This window comes from Hemicordylus capensis, chromosome 3 (assembly GCF_027244095.1).
Source record: "Hemicordylus capensis ecotype Gifberg chromosome 3, rHemCap1.1.pri, whole genome shotgun sequence".
Lineage (NCBI taxonomy): Eukaryota > Metazoa > Chordata > Lepidosauria > Squamata > Cordylidae > Hemicordylus > Hemicordylus capensis.
Window position 1 is genome coordinate 93,800,593 of NC_069659.1, and position 23,779 is coordinate 93,824,371.

Consider the following 23,779-nt stretch of genomic DNA (forward strand, 5'->3'; position numbering starts at 1 on the left):
ACTGGGACTTTTGTTGGTGCTGAACCCGTTCGGTGGGGGGGGGGAGCAGTTTCTTTTTAAAAGCAGGTAAGCGGCCTTTTGTAGAGCAAGCGCTGTGCCCGGAAAGGAGGTGGGGCAGCTCAGGAGCAGGTAAGGACCTGCTTACATGCTTTTAAAGGGAACTACTCCCCACTCCACCTGCAACTGCCTGAGCCCCTTTGGACTCAGCCCTACAACAGAGTCCATAACTGAACTGACGGATATGGTTGCAGAGTTGGCATTGGAGTTGCCCAGTCTGGTGCGGGGGGAGGGACTTCAATGTTCATTGCAGAACTGGGTTGTCAGTAGCGGCTCAGGAGTTCATTGTGGCCATGACAACTATGGGCCTATGCCAACTGGTCTCTGAACCAACACATTATGCTGGTCACATGTTCAATTTGGTCTTTTGCTCTGATCAGAGTGGTGTTCTATGGGTGGGGACTCCTGTCTCCCCATTGTCATGGAAGGACCACCATCTGGTTAGGGTAGGACTTGCGTTCACAACTCAACTCAGCAGGGGTGAAGGACCTGCTAGGGTGGTCTGGCCAAGAAGGTTATTGAATTCAATATGATTCCAAGAAGCCTTGGAAGGGTTTAGAGAGGGCTGCTAGTGATTCTGTCGATGCTCTGGTGCAAACATGGAATAATGAACTCACCAGACAAAATCACTCCTAAGCGGCCTCTTCGACCCGCTTCAAAATTAGCCCCATGGTATTTGGAAGAACTACAGGAGTTGAAGATGCAAGGTGGATGACTAGAGCGCAAGTGGAGAAAGACTCGGCATGAATCCAACCAATCGCAACACAAAGCACAGTTTGCTTTGGCAGAGCAGGTAACAAAGAAGCGGTTCTTTTCTGCCTGCATTGTTCCTGCAAATTGACATCCATCAGAATTGCCTGGGGTTGTGAGAAGGTTAGTATGTGCCCCTTCCCCCTTGAATTTGAACTCAGAAACGTCAGTCACTTGCTGTAACATCTTCAATGACTTTTTTGTGAATAAAATTTCTCATATTTGGGCCAAACTAGATTCCACAATTATTGCAGAGTGCAATAACAGAGTATATTAATATTTATTTATTTACAAAGTCAGACAGGTGTTATTGACTGGTTTGTTTTATCCAGACATCCTTGTCATGCCTTTGTTTGTAGTCAGTCTGTGCGATCTTTTTACAACAGCTGATTAGGTGCTCCACTGTTTCATCTGCTTCTTTACAAAGGCGGCACTTGCTGTTTGTGGTGGATTTTTTGACTTTTGCTCTTATTGCATTTGTTCTTAGTGCCTGTTCTTGTGCAGCCAGTATTAAATCCTCGGTTTCTTTCTTCCAGTTGCCATTCTTAAGCCATTGCCAGGTGATGTCTGATTTTCCACTTATATTGTGCAAATATTGACCATGCAGGGGCTTATTTCTCCATTTTTCTGCTCGGTTCTTGACTTGTTCTTTCTTGTAGGCCTGCGTTCTTTCATTGGTGTTGAATAGTTTCTCTTTATTGACCATTTGAAGTGAATCTTCTTCACTGTCCCTTATATATTCTTCAAGGTCTCTTTTCTCCTCCTCTACTGTTTGATGGACTTGCAGCATTCCTCTTCCACCTGAGCTGCAAGGGAGGTAGAGCCTATCTACATCACTGCGGGGGTGCAGAGCATGATTGATGGTCATGATTTTCCTGGTCTTACAATCTAGCGTCTCTAGCTCTGCCTGGGTCGAGTCTATTATTCCTGCAGTGTATCTGATAACAGGTATAGCCCAGGTGTTTATGGCTTGTATGATGTTCCCGCCATTGGGTTTGGACTTGAGGATTTTTCTGACTCTCCTGATGTATTCACTTCCCATTTTTCTTTTAACTTCAGTGTGTGCGATGTTATCAGCCTGGAGAATGCCCAAGTATTTGTAAGGTTCTTTCTCTTCCAGGTTCTTGATCTTGCTTCCATTGGGCAGTTCTATTCCTTCTGTTTTTCTTATTTTCCCTCTGATCATTATTAATGCAGCACACTTATCTAGTCCAAACTCCATTGCTATATCGCTACTGAATATACAGACATTGTTTAGCAGTGATTCAATTTCTGACTGGGACTTTCCATACAACTTCAGACCGTCCATGTACAGCAGATGGTTGATTTTACTGGATGTTTTAGATGTTTGGTATCTGAGGCCTGTTTTGTTTAGTATTTGTGAAAGTGGGGTCATGGCGATTACAAACAATAGAGGGGATAGTGAGTCCCCTTGGAAAATGCCTCTTCTAATGCTAACCTGTCCAAGTGTCTCACCATTGATTGTTAACTGTGTACTCCACATGCTCATTGCTTTTTTTAAAATAAATATCTGAATGTTTTTGCTGACACCAGTTGTTTCTAAACATTTTAGTATCCATGTGTGAGGCAATGAGTCGAAGACTTTCTTGTAGTTAATCCATGCAACACTTAGATTGGTTTTTCTTCTCTTGCAATATTCTAAAATCATGTTGTCAATCAGCAGCTGGTCTTTTGTGCCTCTGGTGTTTGGGTAATTTCCTTTCTGTTCAACTGGAAGCTGTTTGTTAGTTAATAAGTGTTGCATCACTTCATCTGCTATTATTCCAGTTAATAATTTGAACATGGTTGGCAGGCATGTTATCGGTCTATAATTACTTGGAACTGCACCTTTTGCTGGGACTTTCATGATGAGATGAGTTTTCCCAGTTGTTAGCCATTGTTCAATATCACCTCCTTGCAAAATGTGATTGAACTGTTTCGATAGTTGTTTATGAAGGCTTGTTAGGTGTTTAAGCCAAAAGCCATGCAGTTCATCGTCGCCTGGCGCAGTCCAATTTTAAATTTTCTTTGCTCTTTGAATTATTAATTCTGGTGTTATTATTAGATCTTGCATTTGTTGGTTACATTTTTCGACCTCTTTCACCCAGCCTGCTTTTTTATTATAATCTATTGGACTGCCCCATAATTTCTGCCATAATTGCACTGTTTCTTCTTTATTTGGTGTTTCTATGTTTCTTGCAGTTTCTCCTTCTATGCTTTGGTAGAAACGTCTCTGATTTGACTGAAACTGGGGATTCTGCCTGTGTTGTGTGATTCTGGCTTCGTAGCTGCTAATCTTCTTTGACACTGTTGTTGTTTGCTGCTTCATTATTTCCAGGACTTCTCTAATTTTCCTTGAATCTAGGTGGTATTTTTGGATCAGATACTGTTTGGTGTTTTCATTCTTCAGCTTCTTGTCTTTCATATCTTTCAATTTACTAGCATCTGATCTGAGCCTGGAGATTTTATTTTCTAATCTAATCTTCCATTTAAGTGATGTACTGCTTTCTTTTTTTACAGGTCCATTGATCTTATAGCTGAGCTCTTGTGTTATTATTGTTGCTGCACTGTACATTAGTTGCTTTGTTTCTTGCAAATTATTGGTTGTTATTTCTGCAAGTGCAGCATTGACATCTTTTAATGCCTGAGTAAGTTGTTTTTGGCAACTGATTTTAGAGCTGGAAGTCGAACCCTGGTGGTTGTTTGGTTCATGTGCTCAGTTATTTTTTGCTTTAGTTCTTGTTGCTTTTCTGTTAAATGGCATTTGGGTTTTTGAGGTGAAGGCAAAGGGGAGGTTGCCTGGTTTTGATTTTGAAACAGTTCAGCAACAGTGGCATCCTCTATTTCCAGCACCTCCTCCACCTGCGCCTGAGCAACTTCTTCAGTTGGTGGTAATCCTTCTTCCATGTCTTGAGCCTGTGTTGCTCTTTGTAGTTCTTCCAGCTCAACTCCTGTGAATACTTTATTTCTTATTATGAATCTTCTCTGGTCTGTTAGCCTTTGTTCTGTTATTTCTGTATCTGGATGCTTTTCTTTCCAAATTTGGTACATTCTTTTTAAATAACCTCTTCTAGTTGGACTAGACTTGTAATAGCAGATCATTATTTCCTTGTTGGCATTTTTCATATTATTATTATTATTATTATTTTCTTGTTTACACAGCCAGACAGGTGTTATTGACTGGTTTCTCTTTTCCAAACATCGAGTCCTTCCCAAGGACCGTGTCACAAGTCTGTTAGCTCAGCTAACCCAACAGGATTTACATCCCCCTTCAGTCCCCTTCAGCACTCCCCCTGTGAGTTAACAGAAAGTAGCCGTGAAGCTGCACGATGGAAAATGAAAGGTTCACAAAGAAAATAGTAAATGAATCAAGTCCCCTGAACTGAACTAGGTACCCCCCTCTAGCAATAACTGAATAATAACTGAAAAGAAAACAACATAGCAAGTAATGAAAAAGAACAAAGGAGACCAGAGCAAGGAATTAATGGAACAAGAACATAGAGCAGGAAAGAAAAGAACAAGGGCAAACTGGAACTCGGAAAAGTTGAGAATTTCAAAATAGAACACGGTCCGCAGTCAGCGAAAGTTGCTAACAGCATCGGTGGAAATCATAGACTGCTTAATATATAGCTGAAGAGAACCAGCAGCCTATCAGGCTTCTCTGAGTCAGCACTTCTGCTTCCTCTCTTGTGATCTCCTGCGCCTGCGTTTCTCCCACTGAGCTTTCCTCTTGAAACGTCTTCTCAAGACAGTTGAAATCCCAGCCTCCTCCTGATCAACCTGCTCCTGATCAGGATTCATGTCTGGCAGCTGTTCCAATTTCTCAGCTCCTGAGTCTGTTCTCCCTGCCAAATCCTGTTGCTGTGCCTCTGAGCCCTCACTAGCAGGCCAATCCTCCCATTCCTCATCTGACTCTTCTGAGTCAGAAGTCTGAGCCATGACAGACCTCCGATGGCTGTATTTTATTATCAATATTGTTATTATTATAGATATCGTCACAAAATATAGACCGTTCCGAGTAAAGTTGCTTTTTGTAATTGGCTGATGGTGATTTCTGTTGCCCCTATGGTGTTGAGGTGCTCTTCAAGGTGTTTTGGAATTGCACCTAGGACACCAATTACTACTGGGATTATTTTGGTCTTCTTCTGCCACAGCCTTTCAATTTTGATTTGTAGATATTTGTATTTTGTGATTTTTTTTTTCTATTTCTTTTTCTTCTATTCTGCTATCACCTGGTATTGCTATGTCGATTATTTTAACTTGTTTTTCTTTCTTCTTATACAGTTATAGGAACACAGGAAGCTGCCATATACTGAGTCAGACCAGTGGTCTATCTAGCTCAGTATTGTCTTCACAGACTGGCAGCCACTTTTCCAAGGTTGCAGGCAGGAATCTCTCTCAGCCCTATCTTGTAGAAGCCAGGGAGAGAACTTGAAGCCTTCTGCTCTTCTCAGAGTGGCTCCATCCCCTGAGGAGAATATCTTACAGTGCTCTGGTCTCCCATTCAAATGCAACCAGGGTGGACCCTGCTTAACTAAGGGGACAAGTCATGCTTGCTACCACAGGACCAACTCTCCCAGATCTCTCCTCCTATATCTGGTATATTGTGTGGCAGATGTTTGTCTGTTTGTAGTCGAAAGTCCCATAATATTTTTGCACCTTCATTTTCTACAACTTTTTCAGTTTTATGGTCCCACCAATTTTTGGCTACAGGTAGCTTGTATTTTTGGCAAATGTTTGTGTATCATCCCTGCTACCTTGTCATGCTTTTGTTTGTAGTCAATCTGTGTGATCTTTTTACAACAGCTGATTAGGTGGTCCACTGTTTCATCTAGGGGTGTGCAATTCAGATTTCTGGTGTTTCGATTCACATCTGAAAACACCCCCAATTCATTTTTGGGCCTGAATCTGACCCATCCAAATCAATCCAGTTTCGATTCGGATCCAAATTAATCTGAATCCAAATCTGAATCGATTTGGATCAAGAAAATGGGTCCCAGGGCCAAAAGAGTGGGGTGGGGTGGTAGTGCCTAATGGGTGTAGGCTACCACCCAAATTGCAGAGGGATTGGGCAAAGGGCTGATTTTTGGTGAATTGCTGAAATTTTAGTGTCTTTGGGTCATATGTGGGGCATAAAGTGGGATCTGGGGCAGAAGAGTGGGGCGGGGTGATAGTGCCTAATGGGTGGAGGCTACCACCCAAATTGCAGAGGGATCGGGCAAAGGGCTGATTTTTTGGTGAACTGTTGAATTTTATCCATGTTTAAGGTTTCCCCCATAAGGTATAATGGAGGTGTATCACTTTACGTCAGGGGGGAAGGGGTGGCCTAGAGTAGTGTGGGGTTGGTGGTAGTGCCCATGAGGGGCAAGGAAGCTTCCAGAATTTTTTCAAAGGATTTGGGCAAAAGGCTGATTTTTGGTGATTTGTTGAAGTTTACGCGTCTTTAAGGTTTTTTCTCATAATATATAATGGAGGTTTCAGCAGCCCTATAACTGCACTTGGGGGGTGCTGGGGTGGCCCAGTGTGAGTGGTGGTTTAGTGCACATAGGGCGCCAACCACCCCCATGGGTTTCTAACCCCTGGGATACAGGGTTCTGTTGTTTCTGAGGTGTTCTGAGTGTAGATTCTTTGGTAGCAAATGAGAGTGGATTCATGGTTTGTATTGAAAATCTCAAATACAAAGTGCCGGTTATGACCTATAATAAAGCCCTCAATGGCTTGGATCCAGGGTACTTAAGAGAATGCCTTCTTTGTCATGAACCCTGCCACCTATTAAGATAATCTGGGGAGGTCCGGTTACAGTTGCCACCGCTTGTTTGGTGACTCAGGACCGGGCCTTCTCTGTGACTGCCTCAGGGCTTTGAAATATGCTCTCTGTCAAAATAAGAGCACCTCCATCACTGCTTTTTAAAAGCACACCTATTTTCTCAGGCTTTCTAACTGAAATTAACATTAAACTGTTTAATTGCTTTTATCCTGTGAAATCGTTCTGTGAAATTGTTTTGTTTTTACTATGTTTTATATTTGTTGTGTTTTATGTACACCATGTAGAGACACACATATCAGGCAGTATATAAATATGATAAATAAATAAATAAATAAATAAATAAATAAATAAATAAATAAATGTAAGGGGGCTTTAATGGCGTAAATCATCTGAGAATCTTCCTATTGGATGATGCTTGACTAGTCATATTAGTGCAGGCTTTCTGACTACAGTATTTTCTTAGCTGACTGAGTAATTCCCATTTCCCACAAGAGGGCTCTCTATCACTGTTTTAGAACAGCAATTCTATACAACTTGTTCTCAATTGCCTAGAAATATAGCAAGTTGGTTTTTGTCATTCTTAGCAAGTGTCATGACTCACTGCAGGCGAGCAAGTTCAAGTTTTGTAGCTCAGTTCTAGACCTCGATGAGATGAAATCTGTGATTGAATTTCTGGTGGATTATTTTTTTAAAATTCAAAGCTGCCACAGGTTGGGTGGGGGTGAATTAGATTTGGGGAACTGTGCTAAAGGAATCAGTGTTTAATGCTCCTTCCTACACCATTTTCTGAATATAAAACACTACCCTGAAGCTACAAGTTAATTATCTAGTGGGGATGGAAACATACAGGTACATAAAGATTCCTATATGGTGTATATGTATTTTTCCCCTGGGGCAAACAGCAGCTTAAAGAGGGATTTAGATTATGAAAACAGTGTAGGGGAAAGGTGTAAACCAACCTCCTCTCTCAGCACTGTTCTCCTAGGCCAATTTGGGGGCCCTCCAGCTGCTTTGAATGAAACAAAAAATGAAACAGAAGATCCAGTCAGAGACCTCTAGCATCCCATCATCCTGACCCTTATTAACAGGGACACATACCCCTTTCTATAATAGTATTATTTTGCTAGTCACAAAGATCCTGGGTCAATACTATGAAATGGTCATATAAATATAGGGTTTTCACATTCTGAATTTAGTTTTTTTTTGTTACAGTGTGGCTGAAATATGTTAATTATTTTATTAATTATAATAATGTTTAATTTTATTTATTTGTTTGTTTATTTGTTTATTTATTTATTTAATACATTTCTATACTGCCCCAAACGCAATATCATCATCATATATTTGTAGTGCCTTTTAAAATAAATGTTTTTCCAAAGTGGGTAACAAAAATAAGAAAACAAATAGTTGCAACTTATAAAAGCCAAAGATTATAAAACGAAAGTATAAAAACAGCAAGGGTATGATTTCCAGTAAAACCAGGACAGTAGGTCAGTTACAAAGCAGACCACATAAACACATTTTAGAAGCCCACTGAAAGCTAAGCAAAGTATGGCCTGAGTTATTTCCACAGGGAGGAAATCCACAGCTGCAAAGCTACCACTGAAAAAAGTCTTGTCCCTGGTACCCACCAAGCAAATTTCAGTCTATGGCAGTCCAAGGAGCAGGGCTGAGAAGCAGACTTTAGTACTCAGGTACAACACTCATCCACACAGTTTTATCTGGTAAAGCGAATGATTAGAGGTCTTGGGGCCGAAACAATCTCAATCTATTCTCAAACTTTAAATGGGCAAGAAGCCTGGCTTGCTGGTGTGGAGCCAGACATGGAATGCGAGCCACTTAGTGGGCCACTTTTGGTAAGCAGAACTGGTGCTGCAGGGTGAACCAAATGCCAGGTTAAGGCACCTGAATACTCAGGTAGGGGCATATTTACTTCACTTGCATAGGAGGCAACAGAGAAGGTCTTGGAGAGGAGGCAAGCAAGCATCGTCATTAGACAAATAGTTCCCGCCCTCTGTGTTAACTTGAAAGAAAGGCTTTTAAAAAAATATTCAAAGTGTTTTTCTTTATCATGGATCTGTTCTGAGGAGTTTCTAATGCACTCACTTTTATTAATGTTTAGGATGGGAGCATTTAACGTGAAATACATTATTATTTTTCTTTCAGAAATCTAACTGGTGAGAGGATGAAATTCACCCTCTGCAGAAATGCATACTTCCAATATACTTTTTCTGGTGCTGCTGTTTGTCCCTTGAGTACCAGTGTCAAGGTTCATCCATCCAGATGGCCAAAGAATGGGCTGCAGGTCACAGATGTAGCAGGCAAGGCCAATAAGGATTCATCTAGTCCTTCTGGCCTTAGCTTTTGTTTAAATAAACTTATCTCTTGAGACCAAACTGCTGCTAGACTGCCTGTACTCTGTTCATGTGCCAACTAGCATATCTATCTGCTTGCCTTGCTTTGCCTTTCCTAGCCTGCCTGTTTGGTGATGACCAGCCTTCTGCCTGTCTGACCTGAATACAGTTGTGCCTCCAGACTGCTAGCCCTAACAAGAAGAGGAAGCCATGCTGGGTATAAAGCACCAGCCTCTGAGCACTGGAGCATTTTGAAAGCACTTCCCAGGTATTTTTAAAATGTCTCCACTATTACGTTGGAGATGAGAAAGCTGTTGATTCATTATTATTTTTAAAGATGAAACAAAAAGATTGTCAGGAATCCAAATTCTGTGTGAGATACTTGAGAGAATGCTGCATATACAAAATCACAAGATGAACATTCATATGGAAAAATGTAATATATGAAAGTAAGTGCTTTCCCCTCAAGAGAAAATATGTTGCTTGTCATCAGGGTCACTGAAAATGAAAGATATTTTCTAATTAGAATGACAATATTTGTCGAAAGAACTCTTAGTGTGACTAATGATTTGGTTTCTGAAATCCAGGTTTCTGAAATACCAGCAACAAAGCACTTAAAGCCAGGATGAAATAATATAGAAAATATACAATAATATTTATTCAGATAGTGATTTAGTAAAACATTTTAGACCAGTAAAACTAGTAAAATCTCACCAGAAAAAAGCAAGGCAATATATTTTTTTTAAAGACAGACAGTTCAAAACCAAAATACAAGTAGAACAAGGGGTAGTGATAGACTGGCCAGACACGTCTTGACCATGCTGGCCTTCATCAGTGGCCCATTCAATGAAATAGTCAGAGTTTACAGACTTGCATACCTTTCCAATATTAATTTGCATAAATTGTCTCAAGAGACTTGAAGGAAAGCCGTTACCATAGTGGAGAGAATCTAGAAACTACTGTGGAATAAGCACAAGAAGCCACAGCAGAAACGAGATCAGTTGGTGTACGGAAACAAATTTGTTGAGCAAGGTATGACAATTTCTACAAATCAGTATTGTAAAGGTGTGCAAGTCTGTAAACTCTGACTAATTCATTGAATGACTAATTCACTGATGAAGGCCAGCATGATCAAAATGCATCTGGTTATTCACTACACAATGTTCTATCTATATTTTGGTGTTGAAACCGTTTGGTTTTTTTTGTTTTTTGTTTTGGTCACAAGGAATCTTCGGGTCTCAGGGTACATACTGTGCAGATTATTGATTGAATGTTGCATTTTTTAAAAAGAGCAATGTTTTTGCCTTGTTTTTTTCTGGTGAGATTTTCATTTTACTGGTCTTAAATGTTTTACTAAATTACTTTGAAGAAATATAATTGTATGTTTTGTATATTATTTTGCCAGGCTTTCATTATTATTATTATTTCTTGTTTACACAGTCAGACAGGTGTTATTGACTGGTTTGTTTTATCCAGACATCGAGTCCTTCCCAAGGACCTGGGATGCCAGAATTTTATTGTCAATGTTGTTGCTGTTGTTATAGTTGTTATAGATATCGTCGCAGAATATAGGCTGTTCCCAGTAAAGCTGCTTTTTGTAATTGGCTGATGGTGATTTCTGTGGCCCCTATGGTGTTGAGGTGCTCTTCAAGGTCTTTTGGAACTGCACCCAGGGCGCCAATTACCACTGGGATTATTTTGGTCTTTTTCTGCCACAGCCTTTCAATTTCAATTTGTAGATCTTTTTATTTTGTGATTTTTTTTCTATTTCTTTTTCTTCTGTTCTGCTATCACCTGGTATTGCTATGTCGATTATTTTGACTTGTTTTTCTTTCTTCTCGACCACAGTTATATCTGGTGTATTGTGTGGCAGATGTTTGTCTGTTTGTAGTCGGAAGTCCCATAATATTTTTACATCTTCATTTTCTTCAACTTTTTCAATTTTATGGTCCCACCATTGTTTGGCTACAGGTAGCTTGTATTTTTTGCAGATGCTCCAATGTATCCTCCCTGCTACTTTGTCATGCCTTTGTTTGTAGTCAGTCTGTGCGATCTTTTTACAGCAGCTGATTAGGTGGTCCACGGTTTCATCTGCTTCTTTACAAAGGCGGCACTTGCTGTTTGTGGTGGATTTTTCGACTTTTGCTCTTATTGCATTTGTTCTTAGTGCCTGTTCTTGTGCAGCCAGTATTAAACCCTCTGTTTCTTTCTTCAAGTTGCCATTCTTAAGCCATTGCCAGGTCTTGGTGATGTCTGATTTCCCACTTATATTGTGCAAATATTGACCATGCAGGGGCTTATTTCTCCATTTTTCTGCTTGGTTCTTGACTTGTTCTTTCTTGTAGGCCTGCGTTGTTTCATTGGTGTTGAATAGTTTCGCATTATTGACCATTTGAAGTGCATCTTCTTCACTGTCCTTGATATATTCTTCAAGGCGTCTTTTCTCCTCCTCTACAGTTTGATGGACTTGCAGCATTCCTCTTCCACCTGAGCTGCGAGGGAGGTATAGCCTATCGACATCACTGCGGGGGTGCAGAGCATGATTGATGGTCATGATTTTCCTGGTCTTACAATCTAGTGTCTCTAGCTCTGTCTGGGTCCAGTCTATTATTCCTGCAGTCTGTCTGATAACAGGTATAGCCCAGGTGTTTGTGGCTTGTATGGTGTTCCCGCCATTGAGTTTGGACTTGAGGATTTTTCTAACTCTCCTGATGTATTCACTTCCCATTTTTCTTTTAACTTCAGTGTGTGCAATGTTATCAGCCTGGAGAATGCCCAAGTATTTGTAATGTTCTTTCTCTTCCAGGTTCTTGATGTTGCTTCCATTGGGCAGTTCTATTCCTTCTGTTTTTCTTATTTTCCCTCTGTTCATTATTAATGCAGCACACTTGTCTAGTCCAAACTCCATTGCTATATCGCTACTGAATATACCGACAGTGTTTAGCAGTGATTCGATTTCTGACTGGGACTTTCCATACAACTTCAGATCGTCCATGCACAGCAGATGGTTGATTTTACTTGATGTTTTAGATGTTTGGTATCTGAGGCCTGTTTTGTTTGGTATTTGTGAAATTAGAGTCATGGTGATTACAAACAACAGAGGGGATAGTTCTATTTATTATTATTATTATTATTATTATTATTAATTTGATTTCTATTTGGTTTTGTTTGTCATATTGGGCTTATTGTGTTGTTTCTGAAGTATCAGTACAGTACATTGTCAAGTCATACATTCTATTACCCAAAATACTCAAAGCCATGTACTCCAAACAACATCTCGAAGCTTGGCTGCTGGTTTAGTGGTCCTCTGCATGGCATTGCTAAAAAGCAAGTCAGTAAGGCAGTTGACATAATCAAGAACTGGGTTGAACAAGTGTCCTACCCAGGTTTGGGAACTGTCTGCTTCCAATTTTCTATTGTGTGTGAGCAAACAACTAGATAGGAGAAGTGACTATGTGTGAGGCAGAAGCTGGGTAGGACAAGTCTTAAATCCTACCTTTGTAAAAAGCTGGGCGTGAAAGCTGGGGAGGACATGTAGAATCCAGAGGAAAGAATTGTGATATGCAGGACAAGGCAGTGAAGTGGAATCAGGAATATTAATAGTATAATAAAATAGATAGTGTGTACAGCGAGACAAGCGCAGACTGCTTTTCAGTGCTCTTGCTGCTGGCTATTCCAGTCCCACCTCTACGCCACTGGGACTGGAATACAAGTAACTAAAGCTCCGTTCAAAAGCTGGCCTGGATCAAGGACTGGAATAGCCAAAAACACCACAGGATGGTGCTATCCCACCCAGCTCCTGCCTCATGCTCAATGACTCCTCCTATCAAGTAATGAAAACTGGGAGTATGCACGGCTCCCAAAATGGAGTAGGACACTTGTCTTACCCAGTTTTTGACTGTGTGAATTGCCTTATAATATGTGGGGGAGACAGGTGCCTGGAGAGGGTGGGAATGTGAGTGGATGGATGCTGTGGATTGCTCCTAGGTTTGGCTTTTGACAATGTCTCCTAGGTGGGGAAAAGTCTGTCTCAGGAGTTCCAACTTGGGTTGAAGAGGCTGCTTTCTATGTCAGCATCACTGCATGTTCCCTCAGTCTTAGACAACTACTGCTTCTAGCATTGCAAGCAGCCAACACAAAAATCAGTGCCCAGCTTCAGGAACTCATTTAAGCAGTACAGGATTCCAAAATTTCAAATCAAAGGATTCCAAAAGCCCTCCCTTGATCCCTCCAGCCTGGACAACTATAGACCTTTGTCTAACCTTCCCTTTTTGGGCAAGGTGATAGAGCGTGTGGTGGCGTCCCAGCTGCAGAGGGTCTTGGATGATACGGATTATCTGGACCCTTTTCAATCTGGCTTCCGCCCCGGTATGGGACTGAGACTGCCTTGGTCACTCTAGTGGATGACCTACGCCGGGAACTAGACAGGGGGAGTGCATCCCTGTTGGTTCTGCTGGACCTCTTGGCGGCGTTCGATACCATCGATCATGGTATCCTTCTGGGCTGCCTCTCGAGTATGGGAATCGGAGGCACTGCGTTGCAGTGGTTCCGGTCCTTTCTTGAGGGGAGGGTCCAGAAGGTGGTGCTGGGGGACTACTGCTCGGCCCCATGGCCATTGGCCTGTGGGGTCCCGCAGGGTTCGGTCTTGTCCCCCATGCTGTTTAACATCTACATGAAGCCGCTGGGAGAGGTCATCCGGGGATTTGGACTGAGTTGTCAGCAATATACGGATGACACTCAGCTCTATCTCTCCTTGTCATCTGATCCTAGGGAGGCGGTGGATGTCCTGAACCGAGGGCTGGAGGCCGTGATGGGTTGGATGTGGGCTAACAAACTGAAATTGAATCCGGATAAGACGGAGATACTGTTGGTGAGTAGGAGAGCCAATCGGGATGAGGAGATTTTACCGGTTCTGGATGGGGTTGCACTCCCCTTGAAGGAGCAAGTAAGCAGCTTGGGGGTACTACTGGACCCAGCTCTGCTTTTGGAAGCTCAGGTGGAGGCGGTGGCCAGGGGTGCCTTTGCACGGCTTCGGCTGGTGCGCCAGCTGCGTCCCTTTCTCGGGAAGGCAGATCTGGCCACGGTTACCCATGCCTTAGTCACGTCACGGCTGGATTACTGTAACGCGCTCTACGTGGGGCTGCCCTTGAAGAATATCCGGAAACTGCAGCTAGTGCAAAACGCGGCAGCGAGGGTTTTATCCAGAGCTGCCCATTGGGAACATATCATCCCCATTTTGAAAGAGCTGCACTGGTTACCGGTTCGTTTCCGGGTCCAATTCAAGGTGCTGGTTTTGACCTTTAAAGCCCTAAACGGTTTGGGCCCGGGGTATTTGAGGGACCGCCTACTCCCAAGGGTTGCTGCCCGCTTGACGAGGACATCTGAGGGGGCCCTGCTCTGGGTGCCGACAATGAGAGAGGCCCGGCTGTCGTGCACTCGGGACAGGGCCTTCTCTGTTGCTGCCCCCAGACTCTGGAATGCTCTCCCAGTGGCCATTCGTTCCTCGGACTCCATCATGGCTTTTAGAAAGCTTGTAAAGACTTGGCTTTTTACCCAGGCTTTTACATAATCATTTTTACTGCTGCTTCTGTGTGTTTTTTATTTGTTGTATTGTTTTATGCCTGTTTTTATATGTTTTTATACTCCTAGCATGTTGTTTTTATTGTGTTTTTATTGTATGTTTTTAACTTTTGTAAACCGCCTTGGGGCTATATATTAACGAAAGGCGGTATAAAAATGCAAAAATAAATAAATAAATAAATAAATAAACAAATTTGATATTGTATTGAGTAAACCAGTACCATTAAGGGCTGTACGACTGCTTTATAGCTTGTCATGGGGCTAACGGTCCACAGACAGAAAAATTTAGGGTAGTGCCCTTAGGGAGCATTTTGTGGGCAGATGGCTGGGCTTCTCTAGGCAGGAAGAGGCTTAGATTTTTGGCTCTGCCCAAAGCACCTCACATTTTCCAAGATGGACTTGGAATGATGGACTTTCCAAGATGGACTTACAGGTGAAACTCGGAAAATTAGAATATCGTGCAAAAGTCCATGAATTTCAGTAATGCAAATTAAAAGGTGAAACTGATATATGAGACAGACGCATTACATGCAAAGCGAGATAAGTCAAGCCTTAATTTGTTATAATTGTGATGATCATGGCGTACAGCTCATGAAAACCCCAAATCCACAATCCCAGAAAATTAGAATATTACATGGAACCAAGAAGACAAGGATTGAAGAATAGAACAATATCGGACCTCTGAAAAGTATAAGCATGCATACGTATTCAGTACTTGGTTTGGGCCCCTTTTGCAGCAATTACTGCCTCAATGCGGCGTGGCATGGATGCTATCAGCCTGTGGCACTGCTGAGGTGTTATGGAAGACCAGGATGCTTCATTAGCGGCCTTCAGCTCTTCTGCATTGTTTGGTCTCATGTCTCTCATCCTTCTCTTGGCAATGCCCCATAGATTCTCTATGGGGTCAGGTCAGGCGAGTTTGCTGGCCAATCAAGCAGAGTACACTGTATACTTTTCGGAGGTCCGATATTGTTCTATTCTACAATCCTTGTCTTCTTGGTTCCATGTAATATTCTAATTTTCTGGGATTGTGGATTTGGGGTTTTCATGAGCTGTACGCCATGATCATCACAAATTATAACAAATTAAGGCTTGACTTATCTCGCTTTGCATGTAATGCGTCTGTCTCATATCAGTTTCACCTTTTAATTTGCATTACTGAAATTAATGGACTTTTGCACAATATTCTAATTTTCCGAGTTTCACCTGTAGATGAATATGAGGCCCATTCACATTATGATTATTAGGCTAGGACAAATGCACTACCCTAGTTGAGTTTTTCAGGCTCCAATTTTTGTGATCATGTGCTCTTAAAAAGCAAGGTTGGAGGGGGAGGACGTGATTGTCTGGGGCAGAACAGCTGGGACAGAGGGCATTTCCTCCTATCTCACTAAAGTGCTGGGTAAGGTCGGTGCCCTCCAACTCAGCTTCTCTCTCTCGGAAGAGCAGATCCTGGCTTTTTAAGAGCACATGGTCATAAAATGGGAGCCTGCAGAGCTCCCAAAGTAGGAAAGGGCATTTGTCCTACCCTAATAACCATTGCGTGAATGAGCCTATAATATGTTCCTTGAAGATGGCAGGTTTCTTTAAAGGAACATGCCACTCCCCAAGGTAACAAAACCTTCCTTTTTAAAAAATCATACCCTTTTCCTACAGCTCAGGTCAAGTAATAATGCACAGACTTGAAGTTAAAATCATCAAAAGCAGATCCCATACAATCTCAACCTGATGCAAATAAACAATTTTCAAGCTTACTACCTACCATCCTCCAGTGTAGTGGTGATAATTTCCTGAGAAGATGGTCCTATTCCAGCTCGATTACATGCTTGCACCACCATGCCATACTGGGTGAATTTTTTCAGGTTATCTAAAGTGTAAACTTCACTGTCCCCGGTGGTATCAATACTGATGATGTTGAACTGGAAATTGCCCCCTGCACTGTATTCACGATAACCAATCTGGTATCCACGAATAATCCCATTTTGCAAATGTTTCTTTGGAGCCTAAAGAAGACATGAAAGCACACTTTAAACATAATATAATGGCATCACTTTAAGTGTCAGATGGGGCTTGGTCTCTGTTCCCAAGGGCCTATACTACCTAAACTCAAGTACTGGTTGGCTCTAGGTTCATGATTATAATGACTTTAAAAAGGAATTCAAATATAGGTATAATGAAAAGCCTAACACCACATGCTTGGCAACACATTAGAACTAGGATTTCTTTTTTTTCTTTTTTTGTCCTGTAAAAATAGCCTCAATCACTCTAGTAAAACTCCTTGAAAAAAGTGACCATCAGTGGTGACTATAATAATTTAAGGTCCAGTCCCAAGATTTCCGTTTTCCTGCTGACAGTTATAGGATTGTACTTAATTTCCGTTCTTGGTAAAAAGTATGCAAATGGCACAAGGTGGTAGCTCATACATTGTAGCAGTGATGGGCAGCTTCCCTCATCATTAAGCCCTTTCTCCTTCCATAGTTTAAATGTTCTCAAAATGGCTTTGCAGCACTTTCATTATGCAGGCCATATAGAATCCAGGAGCAGAAGCTATCTGTGCAGACCTGCACAGGTTAAAAGATTTGCCTGGCAGTTGGTACACTTAAAGCAGATTCATAGTATGAGGGCGCTTGATACAGAAAGGATAATGTATATATAGCTTTATGGGTTGCTTGTGTGTGTGGAAGGTGGAGTAGAGAGCACACAGTATCCCTGAGTATCACATTTCTAAATAGTGTTATCCATTTCCAGTGCCCCAAATTTGAAGGCGTCACCCTAATGTTGTAATGACCTGGTTCAGAATAAGAATTAGGCATGCTCATGGAGTGGGCTGGAATTCTGAATGAGGCTGTTCCCCCCACTCAGTTCTTCTCTGGCTCAAATTATAATCCCTTCTCCCACGATCTGAGGCTGGTAACAGCTAGATGGGAGGTCTTTCTCCCCCTCGCCTTCCCTTCTGGTTTTTGAAATACTGCTGCAGCAGTATCACAGGTGCCAGGAATGCAGTAGCAGGCTTTCAAGCCCCAATGGAGAGAGCAGAGGGGCAGAGAGATATTGTAGAGATCTACCTCCTCGTTGCTGCTAAAGAGGCAGAAGCAGCAGCAGCTGTCACTGTTGCCAGAGCAGCAAGAAAAGCAAAGGGCTTGGGAGCAGGATTTGGAGATAAGCATATTGTACTGCCAGTAATGGTGGTTATGAAATTGTGGTGTGTATTTGAAGGGAAGGGAAGGGAAGGAAAGGAAAGGGGATAATGTTGTGACTAAGAGATTATGTGCATGCATATTTGAAAGCTTAAGGTGTGAGCGGATGAACATACCATGAGGGCAGAGAGGGGGGAATCTATCCATAATACACTCATTCTCACCCAGGCATTCTTCCCTAGCAATCTAAAGCTTTATAAAACCATAGAGAATAATTACACAAGCATGATAGCACCTGTATAAGGTGAGGTACAAAAATGGCATTCCCCATCATTATAAGCCCTGACTAATTCTATCAGCCATAAAATCCAAAATATCTTCCCAAGCTGCCTGAAAGTTGGCATGGAGTGATTGCACAATACGTATCACCATCCATCCAAACTTGACATAGATGCACTGAGAAATGACTGAGATACATTCTCCTACTAAACTTGTGTTAAACTACAGAATGCAATTATGTGCATGGTGAAGAAAATATAGGTGAATTGGCAGGTGATAATGTGCTGTAAACATATAGAAGTAAAATTTTCACACAACAACTTACATATACACACAGTGAATAAGCAGCACTGCCATAATTTAGTGATATGATGGATAAAATTACCCACAGTAGTCCGACTGAAATTAAAAGGATAAGTTAGGCAATGCCTAATTCATCCTCATAATTTCAATGGGACTATTTTGGGTAATTTTACTCATCATATGGGCCAAAAATATTGAAATATAAAAAACTTTGTTTAGAATATGAGAAAAGCCCATTATCTCACTAGGTAATTAATTGGTTCTGTTGTCAAACTGCTCTTTCTCTTAAGAAGTTTCACATAATGTTCAACCAAAATCTATCCTCCTGTTAGCCCATTAGATCGAGTCCTGCCCTCTGGGGCAACAGAGAATAAGGACGCATGCAGGCTGGAGGGCTGTTGCAGCCCAGCCCAGTTGCTACATCTGTGCAAGTCCCTGGGAAGAGTACCCCAGAAATGGGGTACTCATGAGAGTGCAGCTCAATGGAGCACTGAAGCACATAGTGCCTCTGTTTTTCTCTGGTGGACTGGCCTTCTCATGAGAAGGTTAATCCCCAGCTGGCAAGCCAACAGGGGGCACAAGTGTGTTGGGGCTTCCTGGACTATTTGACCTGGATCTACAAGTCAGCCTGCTTGGCCTGGGTCTATGAGTCAAGAGCATCCTTTGACACAGTGGACCAAACCCAGGATCCTTTACCTGCCCTTATATCCATACTCCCTCCCAGGAAATCATCATTTCCCCTTCCAGAAGTAACAGAAAATTAGTGCCCATCTCCATCCCCCGGTACCAGTAATTGTGTCTGTGCAAGACTGTATGGCTGCAGGGTTCTTGCAAGGTCAGTGGTGAAAGTGGTGTGAGGAAAGGGTTAAAATGTTTGTTCCCTACTGAGGGCAGGTGATCAATGCTGAAAAGGATCTTGGCCAATGGTTGTCACTTTACTGGTATCCAGAGCTTGCTGGGATGCAGCCTTGGTGGACCAGGAAGAGGGAGGGATTCCTCTGCCTGGAAGCCAGGGGTTGCAAAACCATCATTGAACCATTGTCTGTGGGATGATTCCTGGCTTTGTGGATTAACCCACAGGTTCATCTACCCAAGGTTTCATGCTGTGTCCGAACGGGCCCTAAGTCTTTGCTCTCTGCCATATGACAGCCCTTAAAGAATTTGAAAAGTGCTTTCATGTCCTCCCACTAAACCCATTCTAATGTGACTACATTCTTCTTGTGTGTGGTGCCCTGAACTGGACACAGTATTCCAGATAAGGTCTGACTAGTACAGAATAAAGAGGAACACCGCTGCAAACTGAGGAAGAGGCCCCACTGAAAGTGGTGGCTCTTTTATATTTAGCAGAGGGATAGCCATGTTCCAGTTCAGCACAGCTTAGCATCTCTCCAGTAGCTGCTGCTGGTGTGTGTTGAGATTGTGAGCTCTTTTAAGACAGAAAATCATCTTCTCATGCCATTTGGTAACTTTCTCTGTTGAAAAGCAGGAAATGCAAGTGGTAGTAATAATAATAATATTAATAGTAGTAGTAGTAATAACAACAACAGGAATTACTAGGGATGTGCAAAAAATTTTGGGCACAGATTGATCTGTGCCTGAAACGAGCAATTTCGGGTGATTCGGGTCCGAACCGAATCACCCCCGATGTCCCCCGATATTTTTCGGGGCCAAGCCGAATCACCCCTGATTTGTGCCCAAAAAATTTGGGTGATTCGGGATGACGTCTGAGTGTGAATTCTGAGTGTGGATTCTATGATAGCAAATTAGAGTGGATACATGGTGTTTCATTGAAAATCTCATTAGCTATCATAGAATCCACACTCAGAATACCTCTGAAACAACAGAACCCTGTACCCCATGAGTTAGAAACCCATGGGGGTGGTTGGCACCCTATGTGCACTACACTACCACTTGCTCTGGGCCACCCCAGCACCCCCCAAGTACAGTTATGGGGCTGCTGAAAGCTCCATGTATACCCTATGAGGAAAAACCTTAAAGACGCGTAAACTTTAACAATTCCCCAAAAATCAGCCCTCTGCCCAAATCCTTTGAAAAAATTCAGGTAGCTTCCTTGACCCTACCTGGCACTACCACCAACCCCACACTGCTCTAGGCCACCCCTTTGCCCCCTGCGTGAGGCTATACATTTGCTGACACCTCAATGCTTCTCTATGGGGAAAACCCTTAAAGACATGTAAACTTCAACAATTCCCCAAAAATCAGCCCTCTGCCCAGTCACTCTGAAATTGGGGTGGTAGCCTCCACCCATTAGGCACTACCACCCCACCCCACTCTTTTTGCCCAGATCCCACGCTATGCCCCTGATCTGCCCCAAAGACACTAAAACTTCAAAAATTCCCAAAAAATCAGCCCTTTGCCCAATTCCCCTGAAATTTGGGTGGTAGCTTCCAACCATTGGGCCCTACCACCCCACCCCACTATTTTGCCCCTGGGACCCGTTTTTCTTACCCGAATCGATTCGGATTCAGATTCGGATTTAATCTGAATCCGAACCGAATCAGGGGTGATTCGGGTAGCCCAGAATCAAGCACAGAACAGAACGGCGGTGATTCGGTTCGGGTCCCGAACCGAATCACCGAAAACCCGAATTGCACACCCCTAGGAATTACTATTCCTGTCTTCTCTGGTGTTAGCTATCCCTCCCAGTTTTATATATAATCCATAGTTTTGATAAGGATTTCCTCCATCCCTTCATCTAAGTAATGGATAAAAATATACCAGGCCCTGTGCACAGGGGTGCACCTAGGTAATTTTGGAGCCCGTATCTGAAGGGCTTCAGAGCTCCACCCCCCGCTTGAGGGCTGGAGGGGGGAGTCAATTTTTAAAAACATTTTTAAAGCACCGCTGTGCAGCGGGGACAGGAACTGCCAGCGGGTGTGCAGGCACTTGGAGGAGGGAGGTGGCGGCAAGAGTTCCTTCTCTAAGCCTGCCTGCCTCCCAAATAACAGATCGGGCCATTTTGGGCCCATTTAGGGGCTCTCTGCATGCATGTGTGGCACTTTAAACATGTTTTTAAAAAGATTTGACTTGCCCAGCAAGCGTGGGGCAGCAGTGAGACTCTGGGGAGGCCTCCCAGAACATTTAGAGCCCTACCCCCAGAAGACAGGAGGCCAAGGACCAAATCCCCATGGTCTATGGCTAAGTGTGCTTCTGCCTGTGCAGAGCCATGTGATGTTCCACTCAAAATCTCCCTTTAGTTTAATGAGGAGCCACTAATGAGCACTCTTTGAGAATGGATTTCCAAACAGCTGTGAAGCCACCTGCACCTGATCACATTATCTAGTCCACACTTGACCTGTTTGCTAACTAAAATATAGTGAGGAAGTTTGTCAGATGCTTTGCTGAACTTAAGATAAATTATGTCCACAGCATTCCCACAATCCACGAAGCTAGATATCCTATTTTTAAAAAAAAAAAATTGTGTGGGCAAGTCACAAATTACCATCTTCCCACTGTAGAACTACTGATAACCTATTGTAGAACTGCAGGGTTCTCTGGAACATGATGAGAAACCAATGTTTGATATGGTTAGGCTGGTTACACATCACGCTACTACGAAGAAACTGATTTCAATTAACATATGCCAGCTGTGATGATTGTCTATTTGTATTTTGTGTCCTTATTTGCAAGATGTCCCTAGGAAGGCCAAATATACAAAACTTTATTTTCTGCAGCACAGACCAGGCAAGGCATCAAATAATCATGCTTTTTCTAGCAGATCCAAACAATTATTCAATCATGACACCCAAAATCATTAACGGATTCCACTCTATCTAAAATAATACTCTCGTTACCTGCGTAATACAATGACAGCCTGAAGAAGAACCTACAAATACAGTAGCAAGAGGATTACAGTAGGTGAAGCATTGGCTTCTTTATTAAGTCTCTGCTGATGGGACTTTAATAAAATAAATAAATAAATAAATAAATAAATAAATAAATAAATGAATGAATGAATGAATGAATGAAAGCTTGCTCACACCCTTCCCACAAGCTTCATTAGCTCGTCAAACAAAATAGGGATTGCCAAATATCTTATTTAAATATTTAAGCCGTGTGTGTGTGTGTGTGTGTGTTTGTGTGTGTGTGTAACCCACCCTAGTACAATAGCTGTAGGCAGTGGAGGGTTCTGGAATCTTAATCAGAGTTGTCCAATTGCTTTTATGGATGCCAGCCTTCTTCTGATGACCTTTGTTCTGGAAATGGAATTTGTTTAGAGACTATGGATTTAATCAATCATAGAGTCAGAGTTGTCTCAATGTGACTTAAATATATACAACTGTACCTGGAGTGCAGTTCACTTGAGCAAAAAAGAAGATATGTTTCCTGACTCAGAAGGAATACTTCTACCCCTCTTCAAAGGATAGACCACAATGATCCATACTTTACATTTAGCTATGCAAGTTTATTCAGACGTAAATAGTATCCAAAGTGCTCATTAGCTGTAAGTGGAACATTTGTAAAATTAAAGCTGCAATCCTATGCACCTTTGTCTTGGAATGAGCCTCATCAAGCACAATGGGACTTATTTCTGAGTAAACATTGGATATGTGTTGTAAATTTGTTTTCAAACGCAGCTGATTGTACAGGGTGGCCCAACACTAGTTGGACTCGATGAATCTCACTCAATTTGAAGGTTAACTATAGTTTATACAGTGGTGTACTAATGTTGGATGATCCCATACTTTAATTTTTCCTAAAATTTACCTTTCCTCCTTGAAATATAAAGAAGTTAAAATGTAGGGCTTTTAAAATATTTCTATGCCTTCAAAAATTCCCTAAATTCTGCAGCTTTATAAGAGATGCACACAAGGCTTTTACTGTTTTTAAACTGTTGATTTCAGAACTATATAATTTTCTGAAAGAGAGCTGGTCTTGTGGTAGCAAACATGAATTGTCCCCTTGGGAGACTACACGTGTGAACACTGTAAGATATTCCCCTTAGAGGATGGGGCCAGTCTGGGAAAGAGCATCTGCATACACGCATCCAGAAGGTTCCAAGTTCTCTCCCTGACATCTCCAAGAGAGGGCTGAGAGAGACTCCTGCCTGCAACCTTGGAGAAGCCGCTACCAGTCTGTATAGAGAATAATGAACTAGATGGACCAATAGTCTGACTCAGTATAAGGCAACTCAGAACGTAGGAACATAAGAAAAACCCTGCTGGATCAGGCCCAAGGCCCATCTAGTCCAGCATCCTGTTTCACACAGTGGCCAAACAGATACCTCTGAGAAGCCCACAGGCAAGAGCTGAGGGCATATCCTCTCTCCTGCTGTTGCTCCCCTGCAACTGGTATTTAGAGGCATCTTGCCTCTGAGCGGTGGCCTACAGTTCTCAAACTAGTAGCCACTGACTGACCTGTCCTCCACGAATATATCTAAACCCTTCTTAAAACCATCCAGGCTATTGGCTGTCACCACATCTTGTGGCAGAGAATTCCATATGCATTGTGTGAAAAAGTACAGGGAAACTTCGGTTCTGTGCCCAGCTAGTGCTGCGGATACTGAAACTGTGAATGCAGAGTAATTGGGG

General features: G+C 42.3%; 1 protein-coding gene across 5 annotated transcripts in view; it reads right to left on the reverse strand.

Moving 5' to 3' along the window:
* Positions 1–23,779, reverse strand: part of DSCAM (DS cell adhesion molecule) — a 579,300-nt gene that overhangs the window by 126,424 nt on the left and 429,097 nt on the right. For all 5 annotated transcript variants that reach the window (XM_053310684.1, XM_053310683.1, XM_053310686.1 and 2 more), the window contains one exon: positions 16,271–16,511. In XM_053310684.1, coding sequence (XP_053166659.1) covers positions 16,271–16,511 — 241 coding nt within the window. The remainder of the gene's footprint in view (positions 1–16,270; positions 16,512–23,779) is intronic.